The sequence below is a fragment of the Tamandua tetradactyla genome, chromosome 1, assembly GCF_023851605.1.
Source record: "Tamandua tetradactyla isolate mTamTet1 chromosome 1, mTamTet1.pri, whole genome shotgun sequence".
Classification (NCBI taxonomy): Eukaryota; Metazoa; Chordata; class Mammalia; order Pilosa; family Myrmecophagidae; genus Tamandua; species Tamandua tetradactyla.
This window is the reverse complement of record NC_135327.1, coordinates 107,455,561-107,475,806: the sequence shown is the minus strand read 5'-3', so window position 1 is coordinate 107,475,806 and position 20,246 is coordinate 107,455,561. Positions and strand designations below refer to the sequence as shown.

Below are 20,246 nucleotides of genomic sequence, written 5' to 3'. Positions count from 1 at the left end.
ACGCTCTTCTGTAATGTAGACTTACAACCTGCCTGTCAAGAGGTGGGTTCTGTGCCCCCTTGCATTGAATCTGGGCAGTCTTGTGTTTGTTTTGACCACTTGACGATGCAGAGGTAATGCTTCTTCAATCTGTGCGTTGATAACTCTGACCATCTTTGGAAAATTTCTGATCATTATTTCTTTACATATTTCTTCTGCTCCCTTTTCTTTCTCTTCTGCTTCTGAAAGTCAAGTCACAAACATATGACTCCTTGATTTTTTTCCTATATCAAATGCTCAGATCTACTTTTTTCAATTTATTTCTTTGGGTTTCAGTTTATATAATTTCTATTGGCCTATCTTCATGTTCCCTTTTGTTTTCTTTTGTGTACATTTGCTATCATGTTTTTTTCATCTGATTGTATTTTTTTAACTCTGGCATTTTCATTGTTTCTAATCATTGACATCTTTCAGTTGAATTCCTTATGTGTACTGCTATGTTTTCCATTAAATCCCTTAATACATTTATGGTGTTTATTTTTCAGTGGCTGTCTGATTATTCTTACATCTGGGTCATCTCCGCACCTGTTTCTATCGACTATTTCTTCTTTTGATGTAAGGTCCTATTTTCTAGGTCCTGCAGTTCTTTCATAATTAACAATTGTCAATTGTTAATTGTCAGATATTGAATATACAAGAAAAATATTTCCCTCTGGAAAATGACACACCCCTTATTCTGTCAGGCTTCTAGTGTGGGTACCTGAGATATTCCGAACTGTAAATAAAGTGGGTCAGAATCTGTTGTGGGTTCAATTAGACTTAGTTTATCACCAACTTCGAATATTTTGAGGGTATAATCAAGATATTCCTTCTCTGGGAAGGAGGTCTGCACAGAGATGTCTGTGTTTTATAGACTAGCCACAAGATTTCTCAACCTTGAGATATCTCTTTGCTTTGCAACCTGGCCGTTACCTTTTGATTTGCTGGGGAATGTCCTTTGCTCTCTGGATTGTCCTTGGCTGTTGGTACCTTGGAAGATCTCTTCCTATGCTGCTGTCCTATCCCAGCCTTTGGAGGGTGTGGGTGAGATTCATGTGAAAACCTGACCAGGTAATGGTGCTCAGTTGTCTGGTCAAGCAAGTACTGGTCTGTAACTGCGAGGGCCTTTCATGGACTTAAATCATCAGTAAATTGATTGCCTCTATGGCTGATTATGTCTACAATCAACTTAGGAGAGTGTGTCTTCAGCAAGAGAGACATTCAGTTCAATCAGCCAAAGACTTTAAAAGAAGAAGTGAAAACCTCAGTACTCAGAAAAGAGAACTTTTATCTCCACTTCAGTCTGCCAGCTTCTTCTGGGGAATTCATTGAAAACTTTGGTGTTACCAGTTTGTAGCCTACTCTACAGAATTTGGAATCATATATCCCTGCAGTTACATTAGACACTTTTACTAAATCTTATACTATTTACAGATATCTCCTGTTGCTTCTGTTTCCCTAGAGAACACTGACTAATACAGCTGGCTTCTGCAATATGCTTTAGGAAGATTTTTCTCTTCTGTCACTCCCCTAGCTTTTGGCAACTGCTGCCTTGAATTGGTTAAAGGTTGGGTTGCTTTGTAGGGATTTTCTTAGCTTTCTTCTCCCACCCTCAGCTTCTAGTGAGGCACTTGGGGAAGTCTTTGCACTTGGGAATGGCCTGTGAACCTTGGGATGGTGGAGGAAGAGGGAGATCTCAACTCTCTTGCTTGCCCATGGTTTACAGCTTATAACTCCTGTACCAAGTGCAGACTTATGGGATAGAGCTGGCAAGTGGGTACAGACTCAGTATGGTGGTAGGGCACCTTAGATTCTAAACTGTCACATCAGTCCACATATGGCATTAAAAGATTGTTAAATGCTCTGTTAGTTTCTCCTTATTCCACATTATGAGAATCGTCTTTCTATAGAAAGGATTTTTCCTTCCTAAGAAGAAGGTTTTGTCACTTTCTGGATTTTAGCTCTTTTAGATATCTTTAGGTCTTTAAAAACCATATTTTTTGTAGCTTTTCTAGCTTTTTCACATTAGGTTGGAAGCAATATGGTCTTTTGCAAATTTCTACACCCAAATCAGAAGCAGAAATACTTACCATAACCACTTGTATCCTTATTGTTTCCTTGCCCCATTTGCAGTGGCTCCCGTTTCCTTTCTCAAAGACCACAGCTCCTATCAGACAGCCCTCCTACAATAGCTTGTACATAGCTTCAGCAACTGCTCCTTCGAATTGCCCCTTCAGGCCTAGGGTGATTATAAATTCCTTCTCTTGGTAGCTCTGAAGTGCTTTATCATCCTTTGTTGGTTTCCTTTAAACTTGTTCACACTTTTGAAAATAGTCCCTTCATTAACTGCTTCACAGTTTGAATGAATCACCTCCTTCCTGCTGATAGGTGGTATTTCTCTAAGAAAAATGAAGAGATTTAACCCACAAGGAGTTTTGGAGAGTATTAAGAAAAGGCACAGAAAGAGTTGAGTTAGTTGGTTGAAAAACGGCAGAAGTGGTGGCAATGTTGGTGACACAGAGGAATGGGGAGAGGTTGGGGGTCTCCCCATAATATCTCTTCTTTAATCAATCCTCATGCCTTTAAAATGGAAAACCGAGCACCAAATATTATTTGGGTTTGAGAGTAACTTTCCAGATTAATTTTTAGGACACTTTTCTGTGTATATAAAATGTTGATGTGGAATACAAAGCTAAAGAATTATTGGGACCTTGTTAGTGTGATGGAATGGGGGAGGCAAGGAAGGATAGGAAGAGGGGACAATGAATTGCAAGAAGACATTATTTTAATCAGATGCAAAGCTTTATTTAACAGATATTTAGCATTTACAATTGGATAATTTATACTTTAGGGGCCCTTAGGTTCCATATGAACACTGTAAATTGGAAAAAAATCTCTTTATACAAACCGTTTTTGGTAGGCGGTACTATGAAATAAATGAGCCTTTGTCAGCTTAGCTTAGTGCCTGGCATACAGTAAATACTCAACAAATTTCAGCTCTACTAATCGTAGCTGACATTTATTGAGTCCTCATCCTATGCCAGGCTCCATGCAACGTGCTTAACATGCTGTGAATATCACAATTTATAGGTGAGGAATCTGAGAATACAAGATACATTTCTATATTAGGCAGTCGATAAAGTGGTGATGAATTAAACAGAGGTGAAGATGGTGTTATTTAAAGATTTTCACAGTTCTTATTTGTATAAGAAATAAGCTTAGGGAAGTTCAGGATTGCAAGGACAAAAAAAAAAGTCTCTCTGAATATCCTTTTGCATGCATGCATTTATAAAGCTTATTAGTATTTGCAAATCCCCAAAGAGTATCTTTCTGACACAACACAACTCACAATGTAGGCTACATTCCTTACTTAATTTCTGAGACTGCAGATTTTATTCTCTCTTTTTGTTCTTTCATTTTTTTCTTCTCATTTTCTCCCCTTAATTTTTATTCTGTTTAAAAAATCTTTTCCATTATTCATTCACTCATTCACTCAAACAAGGTCAGACGCTTCATTTTAAAATGTGATTCAAAATGGTGCCACGTCATTTGTAGAGGCCAAAACCCGAGAGGTGCTGTCACATTTCTTCCTGCCAACGTGGACCTGGCACAAAGCCAGCCCTCTTCTCACCTGCTCCCCTGGAGACTACACCCAGCCCGCTGTCCAGGCCCCCGCCCCGCCCCGCCCGGCGGCTGCCCCGCCCCTCCCGGATCCCCGCGGGCCGAGCGCATTTATTTGCATATTTCTACCTTTGTTCTCTGCCTGCGGCCAATCACCACGCCGGGCGAGGTCGGCGGTGGTGGTGGGGGGGAGGCGAGACGGGATCCGGGGAGAGCTGAACGGGGGGCTGGGGAGAGCTGGGCGGGGCGCGCGCTGCGGCGGCCGCCGGGTCCTGAGCGGGTCTTGAGCGGCTCCGCGCGCTCACTGCAGCCCCCGCCGCGGATCCCGCCACCCCACCGCGTCGGCGCCCCTGCGCAGCTGGGCCAGGCCCGGAGGAGAGGACAAAGAGGCGCCTGGGCGGCCGGCGGGAGCCGCGCCGGGGACCGCAGGCTCCACGATGGTTTGCGGAGGCTTCGCGTGTTCCAAGAACTGCCTGTGTGCGCTCAACCTGCTCTACACGGTGAGTGTGCCCCCCCACTCGGGGGTCTGCACCTGCTCTACACGGTGAGTGTGCCCCCCCCACCCCAGGGGTCTGCGCCTGCTCTACACGGTGAGTGTGCCCTCCCGCCCCCCACCTCGGGGGTCTGCACCTGCCCTACACAGTGAATGTGCCCCCCCCCCACTGGGGGGTCTGCACCTGCTGAGCGCTCCTTGTTTCCCGGGTGGCCAGCCACTGGGTCGCACCACCCCTCTCCCCCGACCCCGCTCGTCGCCCCAAGCCCCGCGCGACCCCCGGCCTACTCCCCCAGTCCCCGCCGGACCCCGGGAGCCGGCGTTCGCCGCAGTCTGCCTGTCTCCTCCCGGGAAGCTGCGTCCTTGTGACTCGCCGGCCGCGTGGGCCCCAGCCCTCCATCCCAGCCCGCGCCCAACGCCTTTTTCCAGTCGTTTGGTTAGAGCTGCCCCCCTTCCCGCCCGGGTTCTCCCGGCTTGCAGACTGACCCAGGGAGGACAGCCCGGGAGAGCCGGCTTTAGGGCGGCGAGACCCCACGGGGAGCGCGCGCGTTTGGGGCAGCGCTGCGCGCTCTCGTGGTTTTCATTGAGGCCATCCACTCAGGTCCCCAGGAGTCCTCGGTTTCCCAAGTTCGGGATTGATGCCTTTGCTGTACGCCTGCCCCCTTGGCAGTACCCTAACCCCACTTTGAGCCAGCCCTCGGGTAGGTCCGCGAGCCGCCGCCGGGCTCGTCCCCCCAGCCCGCTGGGCCGCCCAGTTTGACTGCCTGCAGGCTTATCTTTGTGATTTTTCAGACGCAGGCTGACGGTTATTGACTGCCTCCTATGTCCCTGGTGTCACGTACACGATTTTAGTTGCCATTCTGAAACCATGCGAGGCTGGGGTCATTGTCTAAAATTTACACGGACGGTAACAGACGAGAAGGGGTTTTAATGGGTTTACGTAGCTGCTAGCGGGGGGCAGAAGTGGAGCCCAGGATTTGGAACCCTGCTCCTTCCGCAGGCTTCCCCAGAAGGGTGGGAGAAACTTAGTCTCGCCATCATCCCTCCGTAAACAGCCCTGCCTCCTTCTATAAATACACCTGGCGCTTTGCAGCTCCCACCCTGAAAACCAGCCCGTCTCCCCTGCAGCAGCGGAGCTCGGCCATCTGTGCGAGCTTCGGTTACATCTCTGGGAATGCAGAGGCTGTTTTGTGGTCTCCGGCCGGAGAAAGAGGCCAGGTCATTTTACCATCACTGTTCCTTTGTATGTGTGCACGATTGCAAAGCTCTGGGGGCAAGGCAGAAACTGGAATAGAGTATGCCTTTCCGCTTAGTTAGTGGGAATTAATCAGTGTGGTCTCCAGTGGTAGTTTTGTGGGAAACATTCTAGAACACCTGGTGATTCCACTCCTTGGCACTGGAGATCTGTGTTAAGTTTCAGATGAAAATTCACCTTTGTCTTACTTACGATGATTGTTTATTGAGTCAATGCTGACCAGTTCTCCAGGTGTTTTCTTTTGTTAACATGAATAGCCTGTTTAGAACTTTTAATTCCACATTTTCTGCTCCGACTCTGGATATTTCCCCCAATGATTTAGTTATCTGTTCACCAGTCTTACAGTGTCTGCCTACACACAGTAAATGTCTACTTTGCATATTTACGTGGCTGAGGGGGGCTTTGTAAAGTAATGCATAATATTTTTTCAAAGACCAGTTATTTAAAATTTTTTTTTACAGTTTATTCACACACCACAGAATCCATCCTAAGTGTACAATGAATGGCTCTTGGTACAATCACATACCTGTGCATTCACTACTGCAGTTAATATGAGAACGTTTTCATCCGAAGGGAAAAAAATCCCATGCCCCTTAAATCCCCCTATTATTGATATTTTAGTTTTGGTAAGGTATCTTTGTTACCATTAATGCAAGAATATTCCAAGACCAATTATTTTAAAATCTAGTTCTGCTTCTAAGATACGTAATTTCTATTTGTATTTACTGTGTTTCAGGAAAGCCAGGAGAAGGAAAAATAATTCTAATGGGACATTCTAGGACAATTTAATATCTGTTCTGAATTGCTGACCTTTAAAGTATATTCTTTTGATTTTAATAGCTATGCAGTTAAATGATTAATTTTAAATTCTGGGGACTATAAAAAATGGTTAAAACATAGACTTTAAAATCTTAGACTTTTTAGATAAGGGGACATTTCTTAAAATGCATTAGTGGCTACTTGTTTCTTATACATTGTGCGCAGGCTCTAATAGTGTCAGCAGATTGGAAGCAAATGACAAGTAAAAGTTGGACAAGATCTAGACTAATGCTAGATGCTGAAAATGCATATACCACAGCCATTAGATTCTGTATCTTCCCCTGTTCTCCCTCTGCATTTTCAGGTGGGAACTGTGAGGGGCTGAGGGTTGGAATGGCGGTAAAGACCTGGGAGATGCTTCTTTTTAAGGCATGAACAGAGGACCTTTTCATATTCCAGTCTCACCTTGGTCACTGCCTCTAAAAAGTGCTCAGAGCTGCAGAACTAGATCTGAGGTCATTTCTAAATATCTTAATAAAATGAGAGTGGGGGGGGGGGATAGGTGTAAAGGCTATGGACCACTTTAAAAATCATCACTATTGCCTTGAAGCATTTTCCTGAGAAAGTTAGGACTCGGCTAAATTGACCAAGTAGTCACATGACCTGCTAATACTTCTGAGATTAGTGGTGCTAGATTCATGATCGGTCCAAAAAGCATGTCATTAGATCAAGTTGGAAGGAACGTTAGCAGGCTTGTCATGGACACTATCTCTAGGCCAAAGGTTACAGATGATTTTCTTTTTTGTTGTTGTTGTTCTACGGTTTAGTTGTTTTGATTAATAGAATCCCTAGTACTGGAAAATCTCTAGTTAGTGTAGCGTAGATAATCAGTTTGTACGTAGGGGAGGAAAGAGGGGAGCTACAGTGTCTTCGTCGACTTTCATGGTATTAGAGAATAACTCCTTACATTTGAAGAAACTTTATCTTATTGAGTGCCTACTGTATGCCAGGCACAGTTCTTGGTTCCAGGAATAAAGCAGTGAGCCAAACTGGGCTGTAAATCTCACAGAACTCAAGGGCTTCTTTGAGCCAATAAACATTTGCCTACTGTGCACTCGGTTGAGAGCTGAGCTGTGGCAAATACATAAAAAACCAAATACATACCCTGTGAAGTTAGGCTCTAGTTGGGAGACTTGGGGTAGAAAGTGAAATGATGTATAAGGGACAGATTGACTTTAGGTGCTATAAAAGTTTAGAACTGACGGAGATCTTTGGGTTTAGAGAAGTTAGAGTGAATGAAGAAGGTGTGATTGAATTGGGGAAAATGCGGAAACAGCCTGTGAGTCTTTTCTGATACTATTTAGGATATAAATGCTAATTAAAACAATTTTTGGACCATGGCTTTTTTTAGTAGTCTGTTTTCAATGAATATTTTAGATTGAAAGTAAAATGTTTTGACAAATAATGAAAAACAATTTTTAAAAGTTTAATTAGTAATTTCTAAAAATTTTAAATAATTTAAAAATCACTTAGGCATTTTTGTGAGTAATGATATTTTGTAAATATCATTAAAATATAATGTAACATTTTGAAGCTTTAGAATACATCTCCTTGTACCTCTTAACCAGAAAAGAGAGCGCTGCTGGAAAAAAAAAGGAAATTGACTTTGTTGAAGAACCAATTGAAAAAAAACAGGCAAAAAATGCATTTACCAGGACTTTCAAGAGTTGTACTGCCAATTTATATATGTATGTGAGTAGTTTTAATGAAGAATGTAAGGAACAAAAATAACTTGTGGTCTTAAAATAAGGAAGGAAATTTGAGAAGGAAATTCTATGTGCATTCTTCTAAAATCATTTCATATTGGTTTATTTCTATTGATTTTTTTCCCCTCCCTGTACAGCTGGTTGCTTTGAGAGGAATCCCATGCACCATCAAAAATTGTACTGATTTACATTGATTCTTAGACACATGTAGATTTACATTTTAACATCTCTGCAATTGGGATGCCTCTTAAAATTAAAATAAACTGTCAGGTTAGAAAAAATGCTCCTATAACTAACGAGGAGAAAAAGCATTGGATTCAGGAAGAAAACGACTTCAAGTCCCAAATCTTTTACCTGGAATTTAACCTTAGGCAAACCCATTTCTTTATTTGAACTTTGGTGTCTTTCATTTATCAGTCAGTTATATTTTCCTCTTTCATTCTTCCCTTATGGGGTTGTAATGAGGATAAAATGGGTGACTATGCATATATGCTTTGGATGCACTACAGAAAAAGATTAAGTTGTTAGAGGCTCATGTAAAAAATTTCAAATTTCTGAATTACAAAGCTGTATGTTGTAATGACAAGAGTGTCAACCTGTTGGGGATTTTTTAACACTTTCAGGTTGATGTAAAGTCACACAGGCCTTGGAGGCAAGAATTCATACCCTGAAAAAAGAAATAAAATCATTCAGTTGTAAGCAATATGTTCAGCCTCACCCAAAATAAATTTTAAACTCTAATCCTTCAGCCAAAGAAAAATTTGCATATTGCAGTTGCTTTCAAATGATTGCGTTTGTTATTTTTCAAAATTCTGATCATGAGTTTTCAAATTATTCAGGCTTGATATTTTAGTGTGTGTTTAGGTTTGTGGTATTTTTCTGTCTGCCCTTGTTCAAACTACTGAATAAATTTAAAATATTTAAGTAGTTGCTGAATATTTACCTGTATTTTGAATCACAAAAATGATTCATTGTTTATAGAACCTGGAATTCTCACATGATGTTGTTATGCTGATATTTATAACCTGCCGTTGTGCCAAATATGTTCTTAAAATTTCCCAATTTTTTATTAAAAAATACGGTAATGAAAGTGTGGCATTCATGCCATTTCTCACTTGAAATGGGCTTATTGAGTGTCTCAAAGTTTAACTACATAATTGATAAAAGCACTTCCAAAGAACCCATTAGTTTTCAGGAAAATTTATTCTAGTGTCTTTTATCGTATGTTTAAAAAGTGAGATTAGAACATCTCAATGGCTTAATATATATAGTTTTAGGTGGCTTAACAGTGGGGAGTTGACCCTTGGGACACATTGGGTTGCTGGTGAAGGCAGGCTGGGTTCTTTCTTTGTAACCCATTTTACCTGAATTCGTTTCCAAACCATTTTACCACTCTAACAGGAATAATCCAAATCCATTTGTAATAAGGGATGACCACTTTAGGAGAATAAATCCACATTCTTTTGCATGCCATTGAAGTTCTTTCACCATCTGCTAACCTCCCACGTGCATTGCTTTACATATTTCAATCACATAGGATTCCCCACACGGTTTGGCTTTCTTGTCTTGCTGATCCTTCTTTGACTTTGAAAGTTGCTGAATAAAGCCTTCTCTTTCTTCAGTCAAAATGAATTGTTTTCTTTTAAATTTTCACTTGGGAATCTAAATACTTGAGTGCCATCCAGACTAATTGAATTCGAATTCAGGGTGAGGGTTTGACATGTATTTTTTTTCTTTTAAGCTCTTACATAAATCTAAATTGCCGAGAGAAGTGAGAGCCAGTGCCATAAGATTTTGTTTTACTTTGTTGTCGCCATTGGCCATATCAGTGTTCCATGTTGTAGACAGTTGAGTGGCTGCCTACTTTGGGAGGAAAATAAGAGGTTTGGTATGAGCTGTGATGCCAAACAAATGCCTCAGTGAAGATATCCAGTAGCATTTAGACAAACAAGACTGGAGTTCAGGGGCGAGGATGAGCTGGAGACCTAAATTAGGGAGGAGGCATCAGCATGGAGAATGGGACTTAGAGTTGGGATGGGATGAAATCACCAAGTAAGTAAGGGGAGCTAGAGAAGGGAAGGTGTGCCGAAATTGAGTAAGGAGCCTCCCTCGTTGAGAGGTTTGAGTGAGAAGGAGGAGTCCGCCAAGGAGCCTGAGAAGGAATGGCCAGTCAGGTGGGGGGAAAACCTGGCACAAGTGGGTGTCATAGAAGCCAAGGGCAGACTGTCAAGGAGAGGGGATTAAACGTCTGCATCAAGTGCTGCTGGTAAGTAAGGTGAGGTCTAAGAACTGAACCTTGCACTTAGCACTGAAGGAGTCACTGAAGAGAGAACAGTTGACCTTTTAGTTTTCTTACACAGACTCTGAGCCACTCGGCAGTAAGGACCAGGTCTCAGCCATTCTCTTCCCCGGAGTGCCCAGTGCAGCCCTGGCATATGGCCGGCATTTAGTTCATTGAATAAAGGAATCAGGGCAGGGCTGTTCTGCTCCTTGTCTGCCACTTGGCTATGCCCATAATTCCACACCATGCCTCCCAGAACTGCGCCAGAGAAGAGGTGGGGGGGGGGGGGCGGCTGGAACCTTGTGGGCAGCTTTGGGTGTCTCCTCAAACCAGTTAGCCTTGGAAAATGACAAGTCAGGGTCCCTTCCTTTGAATTCACTTTATATAATGCCTTTCCAGGAGGTATTATACACTCTGCATTTTGTGCCTAGTGTGTATAAAAATAATTCGCTCGGCACCATGGAGAACATAAAGGAGAAAAATATATGACAAGAACACTCCCAGCTTCCTTGTGTCATTTAAAGAATGAAAATAAAACAATAACAAACAAACAGTTTTTGGCTTTAACACTGTCTGGATATTTAGCAATATATGAATTAAAAAAATTTCCACCCAGATGTTTGGCATCATAGAAACACACGCTTGATCATCTCTGCATTGCTCTTCAGTTTTCCACATTAATCCGAAATTCAGGAGAGAATTCATTGTTGAAGTGTAATTCCTCCTGTGAATGTTAAAACATACAGAGGAAACTAGCCTGGAGCCTTTGTTTCCTTTGCATGTCTATGGAAGCTGGAAAATTCTGTTGTTATAGTACTTTTATAGCTAAATACTCTTCTACATTTGCTTGACCTCCACTACCATTAATAACCTCTCTTGCTTTAGTGCTGAAAAATATTTTTGAATTATTTAACTTGAAAACTAATCTGCTTTTTAGAATGTTCTCAATTCCTCTTTCATCCACAAAGCAGTTCACTTACCCTGATAGAATTTTGAAGCTCAACATATGTAGCTGTGTTAGAAATATTTGTCTTTCCTTTAGTCTTGTTCTTCAAATGTGACCAACGTCGATGAAGGGATGAAACCCCCTTTACATATGTTACAGAGAAAAAAAAATCTGAAACATCGACAGATTTGTGGCTGGTGCTGGGGATACTACAGTGAACAGTGTTTACAGGTGCCTGGATTGTTGGGAACTTTTCATCTAGGGGCCTCTTTAAAAAAAAAATCAGAGTATGGCTGGACACAGGAAATAATGACTAATAAATTACCTCCAGGGTAATGAGGGCCACTCATTTCCTAGGATTGTCAGCTTCCAAGTTTGGATTTTATTCTAAGATTAGAAACAAAGAATAGCAAATATGTAAATGACTTGATCTGATTGGTTTTAAAAGATAAAAAAAGAGCACCATATTAGTTAGGAATAGAGTTCAGCTGCAGGTAATAGAAACCCACCTGCCACTGCTCAAAACTGTAAGGTTTATATTGTTTTCATGTAACAACAAGTCCAGAACAGATAAACAGTTTAAGCGTGTTATCAAAGACCCAGGCTCCATCTGTTTTCCCACCCTGCCATCCTTGGCATTCAGCTTTCTTCCTTTATGGCCACCAATTTATATCTGAAAATCTAGGCATCACAGTTTGTTTTGTGGTAGAAGATGGGATAATGCTCTAAAATACTTCTTGAAATGCTTTATCTTATTTTTTGAATATTTTTATTGTGATAGTATTGATAGACAATAAATTGCACATACATAAAGTACAACCTGATACGTTTTGACCTATGTCTCTTTCTATTCATCCTTCTCCTCTTCTTCCTCCTCCTTCTCCACCCCTTCCTCTTGTTCTTCCTCCTCATCCTTCTCCTTATTTGGAATCCAGGTTCTTTGCTCTTGAGGCTTCTAACCAATTGGATGAGACACACCCATATCACTGAAATAATTTCCTTTACAAAGTCCACCGACTGTCAGTACTAATCACATCTACAAAATACCTGTATAGCAACATCTAGGTTAGTGTTTGACCAACCAACTGGGCACTGTAAACTAGCCGAGTTGATGCAGAAAATTAACCATGACAGCAGGCAACAACTGACCTGCCCAGCAATAAAATTTAGGCTGGAGTTATGGATTTGGATATTAACAGCAAAGAGATGATAAGTCTAGGGAGGGTGTTTGCAGAAAGAAGATAGCCTCGAACAATTTTCTTGCTCATTAATTTCCTTCTTGTTTTGATCTTAGAGTAAGAAGGTTTTGGGCACCTCTTTTCAGCTGGAAGAGAGTGCTCATACTTTTTAATGCCATTGAAAAGGCGAAGGATTTAAGGGTGATCTGGGTAGAACAGGTGGTGCCATGTGAAAGTAGATCGTGTCAATGCAGGTTTGCACAATACTTCTGCAAGATGGGGCTTGTATTCATCAGGATTCTTTAGTGGTTGCAGTGAACTTAAAACAATGTGGTAGCTCATATAATGGGGCACCCCACTAGTTGGATCCTCAGATGTGACTGAATCAAGGTGCTCAGAAAAGGTCAGAGCCCTCTTGCTCCTTCTGTGTATCTCACCTCAGCTTGCCTCTACTTAGATACTTTTTGAAGCTAGATCTTTCCGTGTGGAAGATGACCACTGGCAAAATCAATTTTGTGCTTGTCAACTTTGTGCTCAGATCATATAGGATATATGGATTGACCTTGTTGGTTTATAGACACATCCAGTGGACAGGAGGTTGGGCAGTCAGGGCTGGTTGACCTGATTCTCGAGTCTCTGCTGCTGGCGGTGGTTGGGAGGGGACACTGCGGCACTGCTGATGAAGGGTCTCACAGAAACACGTGCCGGATAGCAACCTCAACATATGTCCGCCACACAGGTCATTCATCCTTTGGGGAGCAATTCATCTGGTTGTTCTACTCCTAATTTTAGGATATTCTACCATTTCCTTCAGTACTTGAAAGACTTAGTGTAATAGTTTAGTATTTCAGTGCCACGTATGTTAACTTTCTAAGTAGTATTATGCACAATGTATTTTTTCTTTGTTCTTTAGTAATATAACATGTATCCATCCAAAATGCACATAAACACAGTTGATTAGTTTTTAAGACTTTTGTTTGCTGGAGTAATCTCAAAGATTAAAAACTCTTCACCCCAAGTAGAATTTCTTGCTCCCCACTGAGGTAAATGGCAGCTCACCATGCACTCATGCTTGTGTGTGAATGTAGGCATATGTGACACAATATCGGGGTCGAATAAAAGAAAAATAAACAGCACAGAATTAATGAGCTAGCATTTGATGTTTAATTAATGGAGAGGCCCTGTGGGTAGAGGACTTCATTGTTTTACACATTATTGTGGAGCTAAGTCTTAGAGTGAGGACATTAAAGAGATGCAATTCAAACGCATACCATTCTGACTACAAAGCAAGCACCACAGTTTCTTATACATTATAATATTGTCCTTAGTATCACATCTCAATTTTTAAAAATTATTTAAATACTTTTCTAGGCACTATGATACAGTCATATAGGGAGAAAAAATGTGCTAAGAGGAAAGCTGAATTCCAGTTACAGCTCTGCCACTGTGTCGTTGGATGTGGTACTGTTCTAGTTTGCTAGCTGCTGGAATGCAATATACCAGAAACGGAATGGCTTTTAACAAGGGGAATTTAATGAATTGCTAGTTTACAGTTCTAAAGCCAAGAAAATGTCCCAATAAAAACAAGTCTAAAGAAATGTCCAATCAAAGGCATCCAGGGAAAGATACCTTGGTTCAAGAAGGCCAGTGAAGTTCAGGGTCTCTCTCTCAAGTGAGAAGGCACATGGTGAACACAGTCAGGGCTTCTCTCTTGGCTGGAAGAGCACACGGTGAACATGGCGTCATCTGCTAGCTTTCTCTCCTGGCTTCCGGTTTCATGAAGCTCCCCGGGAGGCGCTGGCTGCTGGACTCTCTGCTTCATAGTGTTGCTCTCTCTGAATCTCTTATTCTCCAAAATGTTTCCTCTTTTATAGGACTTCAGAAACTAATCCAGACCCACCCAGATGGGTGGAGACATGTCATCCCCTAATCCAGTTTAACAACCATTCTTGACTAAATCGCATCATCCAGGGAGATGATCTCATTACAGTTTCAAACATACAGTATTGAATAGGGATTATTCTACCTTTATGAAATGGGATTTATATTAAAACATGGCTTTTCTTAGGGGGCATGCTTCCTTTCAAACCAGCACAGGTACTTTTTCTTTCTTTCTTTTTTAACTTTTGATCATTCCATTCTACATGTATAATCAGTAATTCACAATATCATCACATAATTGCATTATTCATCATGATCATTTCTTAGAACATTTGCATCAATTCAGAAAAAGAAATAAAAATGCATCAGAAACAAATTCATACATACTGTACCCCTTACCTCTCCCTTTCTTTGACCACTAGCATTTCAATCTAAATTTATTTTAACACTTGTTCCCCCTATTATTTATTTTTATTCCATATGTTTTATTCATCTGTTGATAAGGTAGATAAAAGGAGCATCAGACACAAGGTTTTCATAATCACACAGTCACTATTCTGATTTTCTTGCCTATAAAATGAAAGGAATAGATCTTTAAGATCATTGGGCAGGTACCAAGTTCCTTGGTGTTCCCTGAGGTCAGTACTGTCCTGTGAGCCTGGGCAGGGAATGCTCTGTTTACTTCTATCAAATCTGCTCCTGCACTGCTGCCTCCTTCTGGGATTTGCTTGAGGAAGCAGTGCCAGTTTTAGACACTTTTATAATCTTGGTTTGCCTTTCACATCATGGTTCTTTTAATCATAAGGTTTATACGTTTAACTTTTCTTTGTTTTAAAGAGAAAACAGGAAAGGTTGGTGCTTCCTGCTCGTAGAAACCTTGCTATCAATGAATTAACAGATCCATAATCTTTTTTATCAGCATTCTGTCTACTCAAGGAAGGAAACTTGTTATCGGTCTAAATTTACTTTCCATTACAATTGGTTTCGTAAGGAAACTTATTATAATTGAACAAAAGGATTCTTACAGTTCCTTTGTCTACCGAGTTCTATGACAGATTTAGGCCTTTGAATTGTGCAGTTAGAATTAATTTTATTTGAATTAATAATTTTGGAACACTGTTTTGAATAACTATGTAATCTCACTCTCCTGAATACAAATCCACCATAGCATACTTGTACCAGTACTCAGATATAAACAGTTTCACTATATCCCTTAAAGGCTCTGTTTTTATTATAATTTAAAGAAACATTGAAGATCAGATCGGATTTGAGACATAACTCTTTAGCTGTCATTTTCAATTTAAAAAGTTAATTGTGAATATTTTGGGGATTTTTGTAACAGTATGTTAGAATGCAAGTCATACACAAAAACATTTACATAGTTTTCAAATTTAAAAATGTAACTTTTATTTTGGAGGATTTATTGGACAATTCATTCACTCAAATAAATTTGTATTGGGTCACTTTCACTACTCTAATAATAAGTGTAAAATCTGTTTTGAATTAGGCAGTTAAATCCATGTTCCTTTTTTTTTTTTTTTTTTTAATTTTTTTGGCATGGGCAGGCTCCGGGAATGGAACCTGGGTCTCCGGCACAGCAGGCAAGAATTCTGCCACTGAGCCACCGTTGCCTCGCCCTGTCCATGTTCCCTTTTACCTCCTAGAATAGGCCTTTGCCTGTGTGCGCCTCGTGCTCAGGAGTTGGGACTGGAGGGGGGATTGGACTCGCACTTGAGGCCACCAGAGGACCATAGCCCCGGAGACTCGCTTCCTGTTATGGAGGTGTGGACAACAGCAGATGACCGCCTCCTGCCTTCAGGTGCACTCTGCCTTCACATGTGAGCCTGCTGTAGGAGGGACTGCACCCAGGGCTTGAAGATGTGCAGATGTGAAGAAATTTGAACTATTTGAGATGAATGAGGAAGACTATCTTGATTTAAGTAGCTGTGTTTAGGGAATAATGGGAACTTTAGCCGCAAAAATCATGAAAATATTCTTCTGTTATTTTTCTCCTAAAAGTTTGATTTGATTTTTATGTTTAGGGTTTCCTGTAGGGTCTGAAGTAGGGACAAATGCTCTCCTTTTTCCGAATGGGTGAATAATTTTACAGGGCGGAGCCTGGTCTTTGCCTACTGATTTAGGATTCCATATGTATGAAAGACGGTGTGGTGTTGGATTATTTAGGTCTGTGTCGATTACTTGGTTTTAATTACGGAAACATTATAAGCTCTGATATTTGTGAGGATGATTTTCTACTTCTGAAAGTTCTGTCAATCTTATTTATGCATTTAATTTTGCTGACTGTTTGTGTAGAATTCCTCCCAAAACCCTGTTGAGATTTTGGCCAGAATTGCTTTGAGTTTCTAGGTTGAGTTGGAATGAATTGCTGCTTTGTAATAATGTCTTCTGGTCTATGCACATTATATATCTCTTCATTTAATTATTTTTCATGTTGTTCAGTACGTTTTCTTCATGAAGGTCTTGTACTACTTTGTTAGATTTGTTTGTAGGTACCTTATGTCTTACAGGCCCACTGGAAATTGTATTCTGAAAAAACACATTGTTAAATAGTTTTTGCTGCATCAGCTGCTGTTGATTTTTGTAGACTGATTCTGTTTCTTGCAACTTTGTTGATTCTTATTGGTTTAATAATTTGTGGATTAGCTTGGGTTTCCTCTGTAGATAATGCTATTAATTTATAAATAATGACAGCTGTAAGTTTCCAGAAATGGGGTGGGTGGGGGTAGGGAGGGCTGTCCTTTTCCATTTTCATTTTCCCCCTTATTCTGTTTCCTCAGACCTTCACTGCAACCCTGCATAGAAGTGATAGCCAGCACTCTTGTCGTCTTTCTGATTTTTCTAGGAAAGGTTTTATCATTTATTAATTTATCATTGAATATGATTTTTGCCTTGAGTTTTTGTTAGGTATTTTTTATCAGTTAAGGAAATTTTGGGTGATTTATTGTTGCTCCTTTTCTTAAGAAACAATTTTGCTGGAGTGTTATTATTATTTTTTTCATTAAGAACCTTATTTATCCTTTCTGCTGTGTGTTTGTTTTCTCTTCTTTAATATCTGCCTTTTCTTTCTCCTATCTTTGGGTTTGCTCTGGTTTGGGTCTTTTCAAGCCCTCATTTAAAAAATATGGCTTTTTTTTTTTTTTTTTGCGTGGGCAGGCACCAAAAATCGAACCAGATCTCTGGCATGGCAGGCGAGAACTCTGCATACTAAACCACCGTGTCCCACCCTGGTTCCATTTTTTCCTTATTGTTTTTGATTCTTTTCTACAGTTTTTAGTTAATTTAAACATTAATTTTAGTCTCATTCAGATTATCTCAAGTTCTTGGAGGTTTTAATCCTTCTTTTGCTGCGTCTTTTGCATCTCTCTCATGTAGATTTTTTAAATGTGTTTTGTAATTTTTTATTAGAAGTTAGATTCTCCCTGGCTCACGAGCCCCCTTGGGGAGTTGTGTGAGGGCTGGGATTTGGAAGCGTTCCTCCCGAGTCATTTAGTATATTCTTCTAAGAGTTTTCCTCCTCCAAATACTGTCACTACCTGTGCTCAGCTTGTATATGAATTGCTTGGCTTGAAGGTTCCTGCATGCCAGGCTGGTGGAGCGGGATGTGGGCTTGCTAGCTTGGCATTTTGCTTTCTTATGGAAGACATTTTAGAGAGACTCAGAAATCTTTGCTGTCTTCCAGGTATGTTTTAATTTTTCTATAGTCCCTTAGACTGGGAAAATGGCCTTTTGGAGGTTCTAACTATGTAAGGGCCTCAGTTCTACCGTGTCACCTGCCTGGTTTAAAACCTAAGGCCTTCTCATTTAGGAACCATTCTGGTTCAGAAACTCCTTCTTCACCTCTCTTGGGCCCCTGTGGTATAATTTGTGTGTTTACATTTTAGCTTTCAGTTCTCCCTTCACTTCTGGTCTATGGGGACTTCCCATAGTTTTCACTGAGCTCAGCTTTACATTAAAAATATTGTCACAGTCTTAATCAAAGTTTTAAAGTCCATATTGTGGTAACTCAGTGGTAGCCTGAGTAATGGCCTCTCCAAAGCTGCCCATGGCTTCATCCCTAGAACCTGTGAATGTGTTCCCTTCCATAGCAAAAGGGACTCTGTAGGTGTGAATGAATGAAGAATCTTGAGATGGGGAGATCATCATAGGTTATCCCAGGGGGCCTAATTTAATCACAGCGGTCCTTATAAGAGGGAGGCAGGGGGAGCTAGAGAAGGAGATAAGGTGACTGGAAGCAGGGGTTAAAACTGGAAAGATTTAAAGATGTGTGCTGCTTGCTGGCCTAAGAATGGAGAAAGGGCTTGCGGCCAAGGAATGCAGGTGACCTCTAGAATCTGAAAAAGGCAGGGAAATGGATCCTGGCCTGGAGCTTCCGAGCAGGAATGTAACCCTGCCAACACCTTGGTTTTCACCTGGAAGACCCGTGTTGGACTTCTCACTTCCAGAACTGTAAGAGAATGCGTTCGTGTTGTTTTAGTCACTGAGTTTGTGGTAATTTGTTAAAACAGCAATGGGAAACCAATACACCCTCGTAATTGTTTTTGAAGGAGGAGTTCCTGGTAGCACAATCAACTTGGTGAGCAATACTATTGACACAAAGTTAATATAGAAAGAAGCAGCCTCTTCCTGCTTCCACCTGAAAGACAAAATACAAGCACAGATACTTGTGAATGTTGTAGATAATGTTTTCAATAACAGCATAATGCCTAGTCTGAGAACAAGAGCTTCTTGTAGAAATGGTAAAGTGTCCCCCCCCCCCCCCCCGTGGTGAAAGTTATTTCTTGAAGTGGAGAAGTTTCTTAATAAGCCTATAAGTTGGCAGCTGAGTGAGCAGAGAATGGTTATCTTGTTTTGCTGAAACACAGCTGTCCTGAATAAAGGATTTGCTTTGCTGAGGGAGTGGTGCCACCATGGGGATTCTGTTGGTGGTAGAACATCCTTCAGCTTCTTTAATAGTCAGAGATGTCTGACAGGTCCCACCCCAGATGTGTAAAATGTCCTGAATTGATTTGCTAGAGCTGTATGTAGAAAAATCACCACAAACTTGGGTGGTTTGAAAGCAACAGAAATTTGGGCAGGCAACGGTGGCTCAGTGGCAGAGTTCTCCCCTGCTGTGCCAGAGACCCAGTTTGATTCCTGGTGCCTGCCCATGCCAAAAAACAAAACAAAACAAATTTATTCTCTCCTTGTCCTGCTGCCCAGAAGTCAGAAATACAGGTGTTGGCAGCACAGCACTCTCCAGAGGCTATGGGGAAGAATTCGTTCCTTTCCTTTTAGCTTTTGCCAGCTGTTGGCATTCCTTGGCTTGTGGCTGCATCCACCAATCTCTTCCTCACTTTCTCCTTTCTGTGTATCTCTCTAAACTCCATCTGCATCTTTCTTATATGGACACTTGTGATGGTATTTAGGACTTGTGCTGGTTTGAATCTGTTGACCCTAGAAAAGCCAAATTCTTTAGTCCTCATTCAATATTGCTAGGTGGGAGCATTTTGATTGTTTCCATGGAGATGTGTCTCCACCCATTCAAGGCTGGGTTGCTTACTAGAGCCCTGTAAGAGGGAATCATTTTGGAAAAAACTTCAGAGCCAGGAGAGCCACCAGAAGCAATGTGCTCACACAGCCAGAGACCTTTGGAGATAAAGAAGAAAAGTGCCCCCTAGGGAAGCTTCATGAAACAAGAAGCCTGAGAGAGAAAGCTAGCAGACGTCACCATGTTTGCCATGTGCCCTTCTAGTTGAGAGAGAAACCCTGAATGTCATCGGCTTTTTTGAACCAAGCTTATCTTTCCATGGATGCCTTAGATTAGACATTTTTATAGCCTTGCTTTAATTTGGACATTTTCACGGACTTTTTGCAACTTAGTAAATTCCCCCTTTTAAATGCTGTTCCATTTCTGGCATATCACATTCTGGCAGCTTACAAACTAGAACAGGGCCCGCCCAGACAATCCAGGATGAGCTCCTCCTCTCAAGATTCTTAACGTAATCACGTCTTTTCCATAGAAGGTAATGTTCCCACGTTCTGGGGATT

General features: G+C 41.2%; 1 protein-coding gene across 1 annotated transcript in view; it reads left to right on the top strand.

The window, feature by feature from the left end:
* Positions 1-3,970: 3,970 nt before the first annotated feature.
* The window catches only part of TSPAN13 (tetraspanin 13), a 30,076-nt gene continuing 13,800 nt past the window's right edge, over positions 3,971-20,246 (top strand). The window contains exon 1 of the mRNA XM_077122359.1: positions 3,971-4,139. Within this exon, the coding sequence (XP_076978474.1) occupies positions 4,077-4,139 (63 nt within the window). The 5' untranslated portion in view covers positions 3,971-4,076. The remainder of the gene's footprint in view (positions 4,140-20,246) is intronic.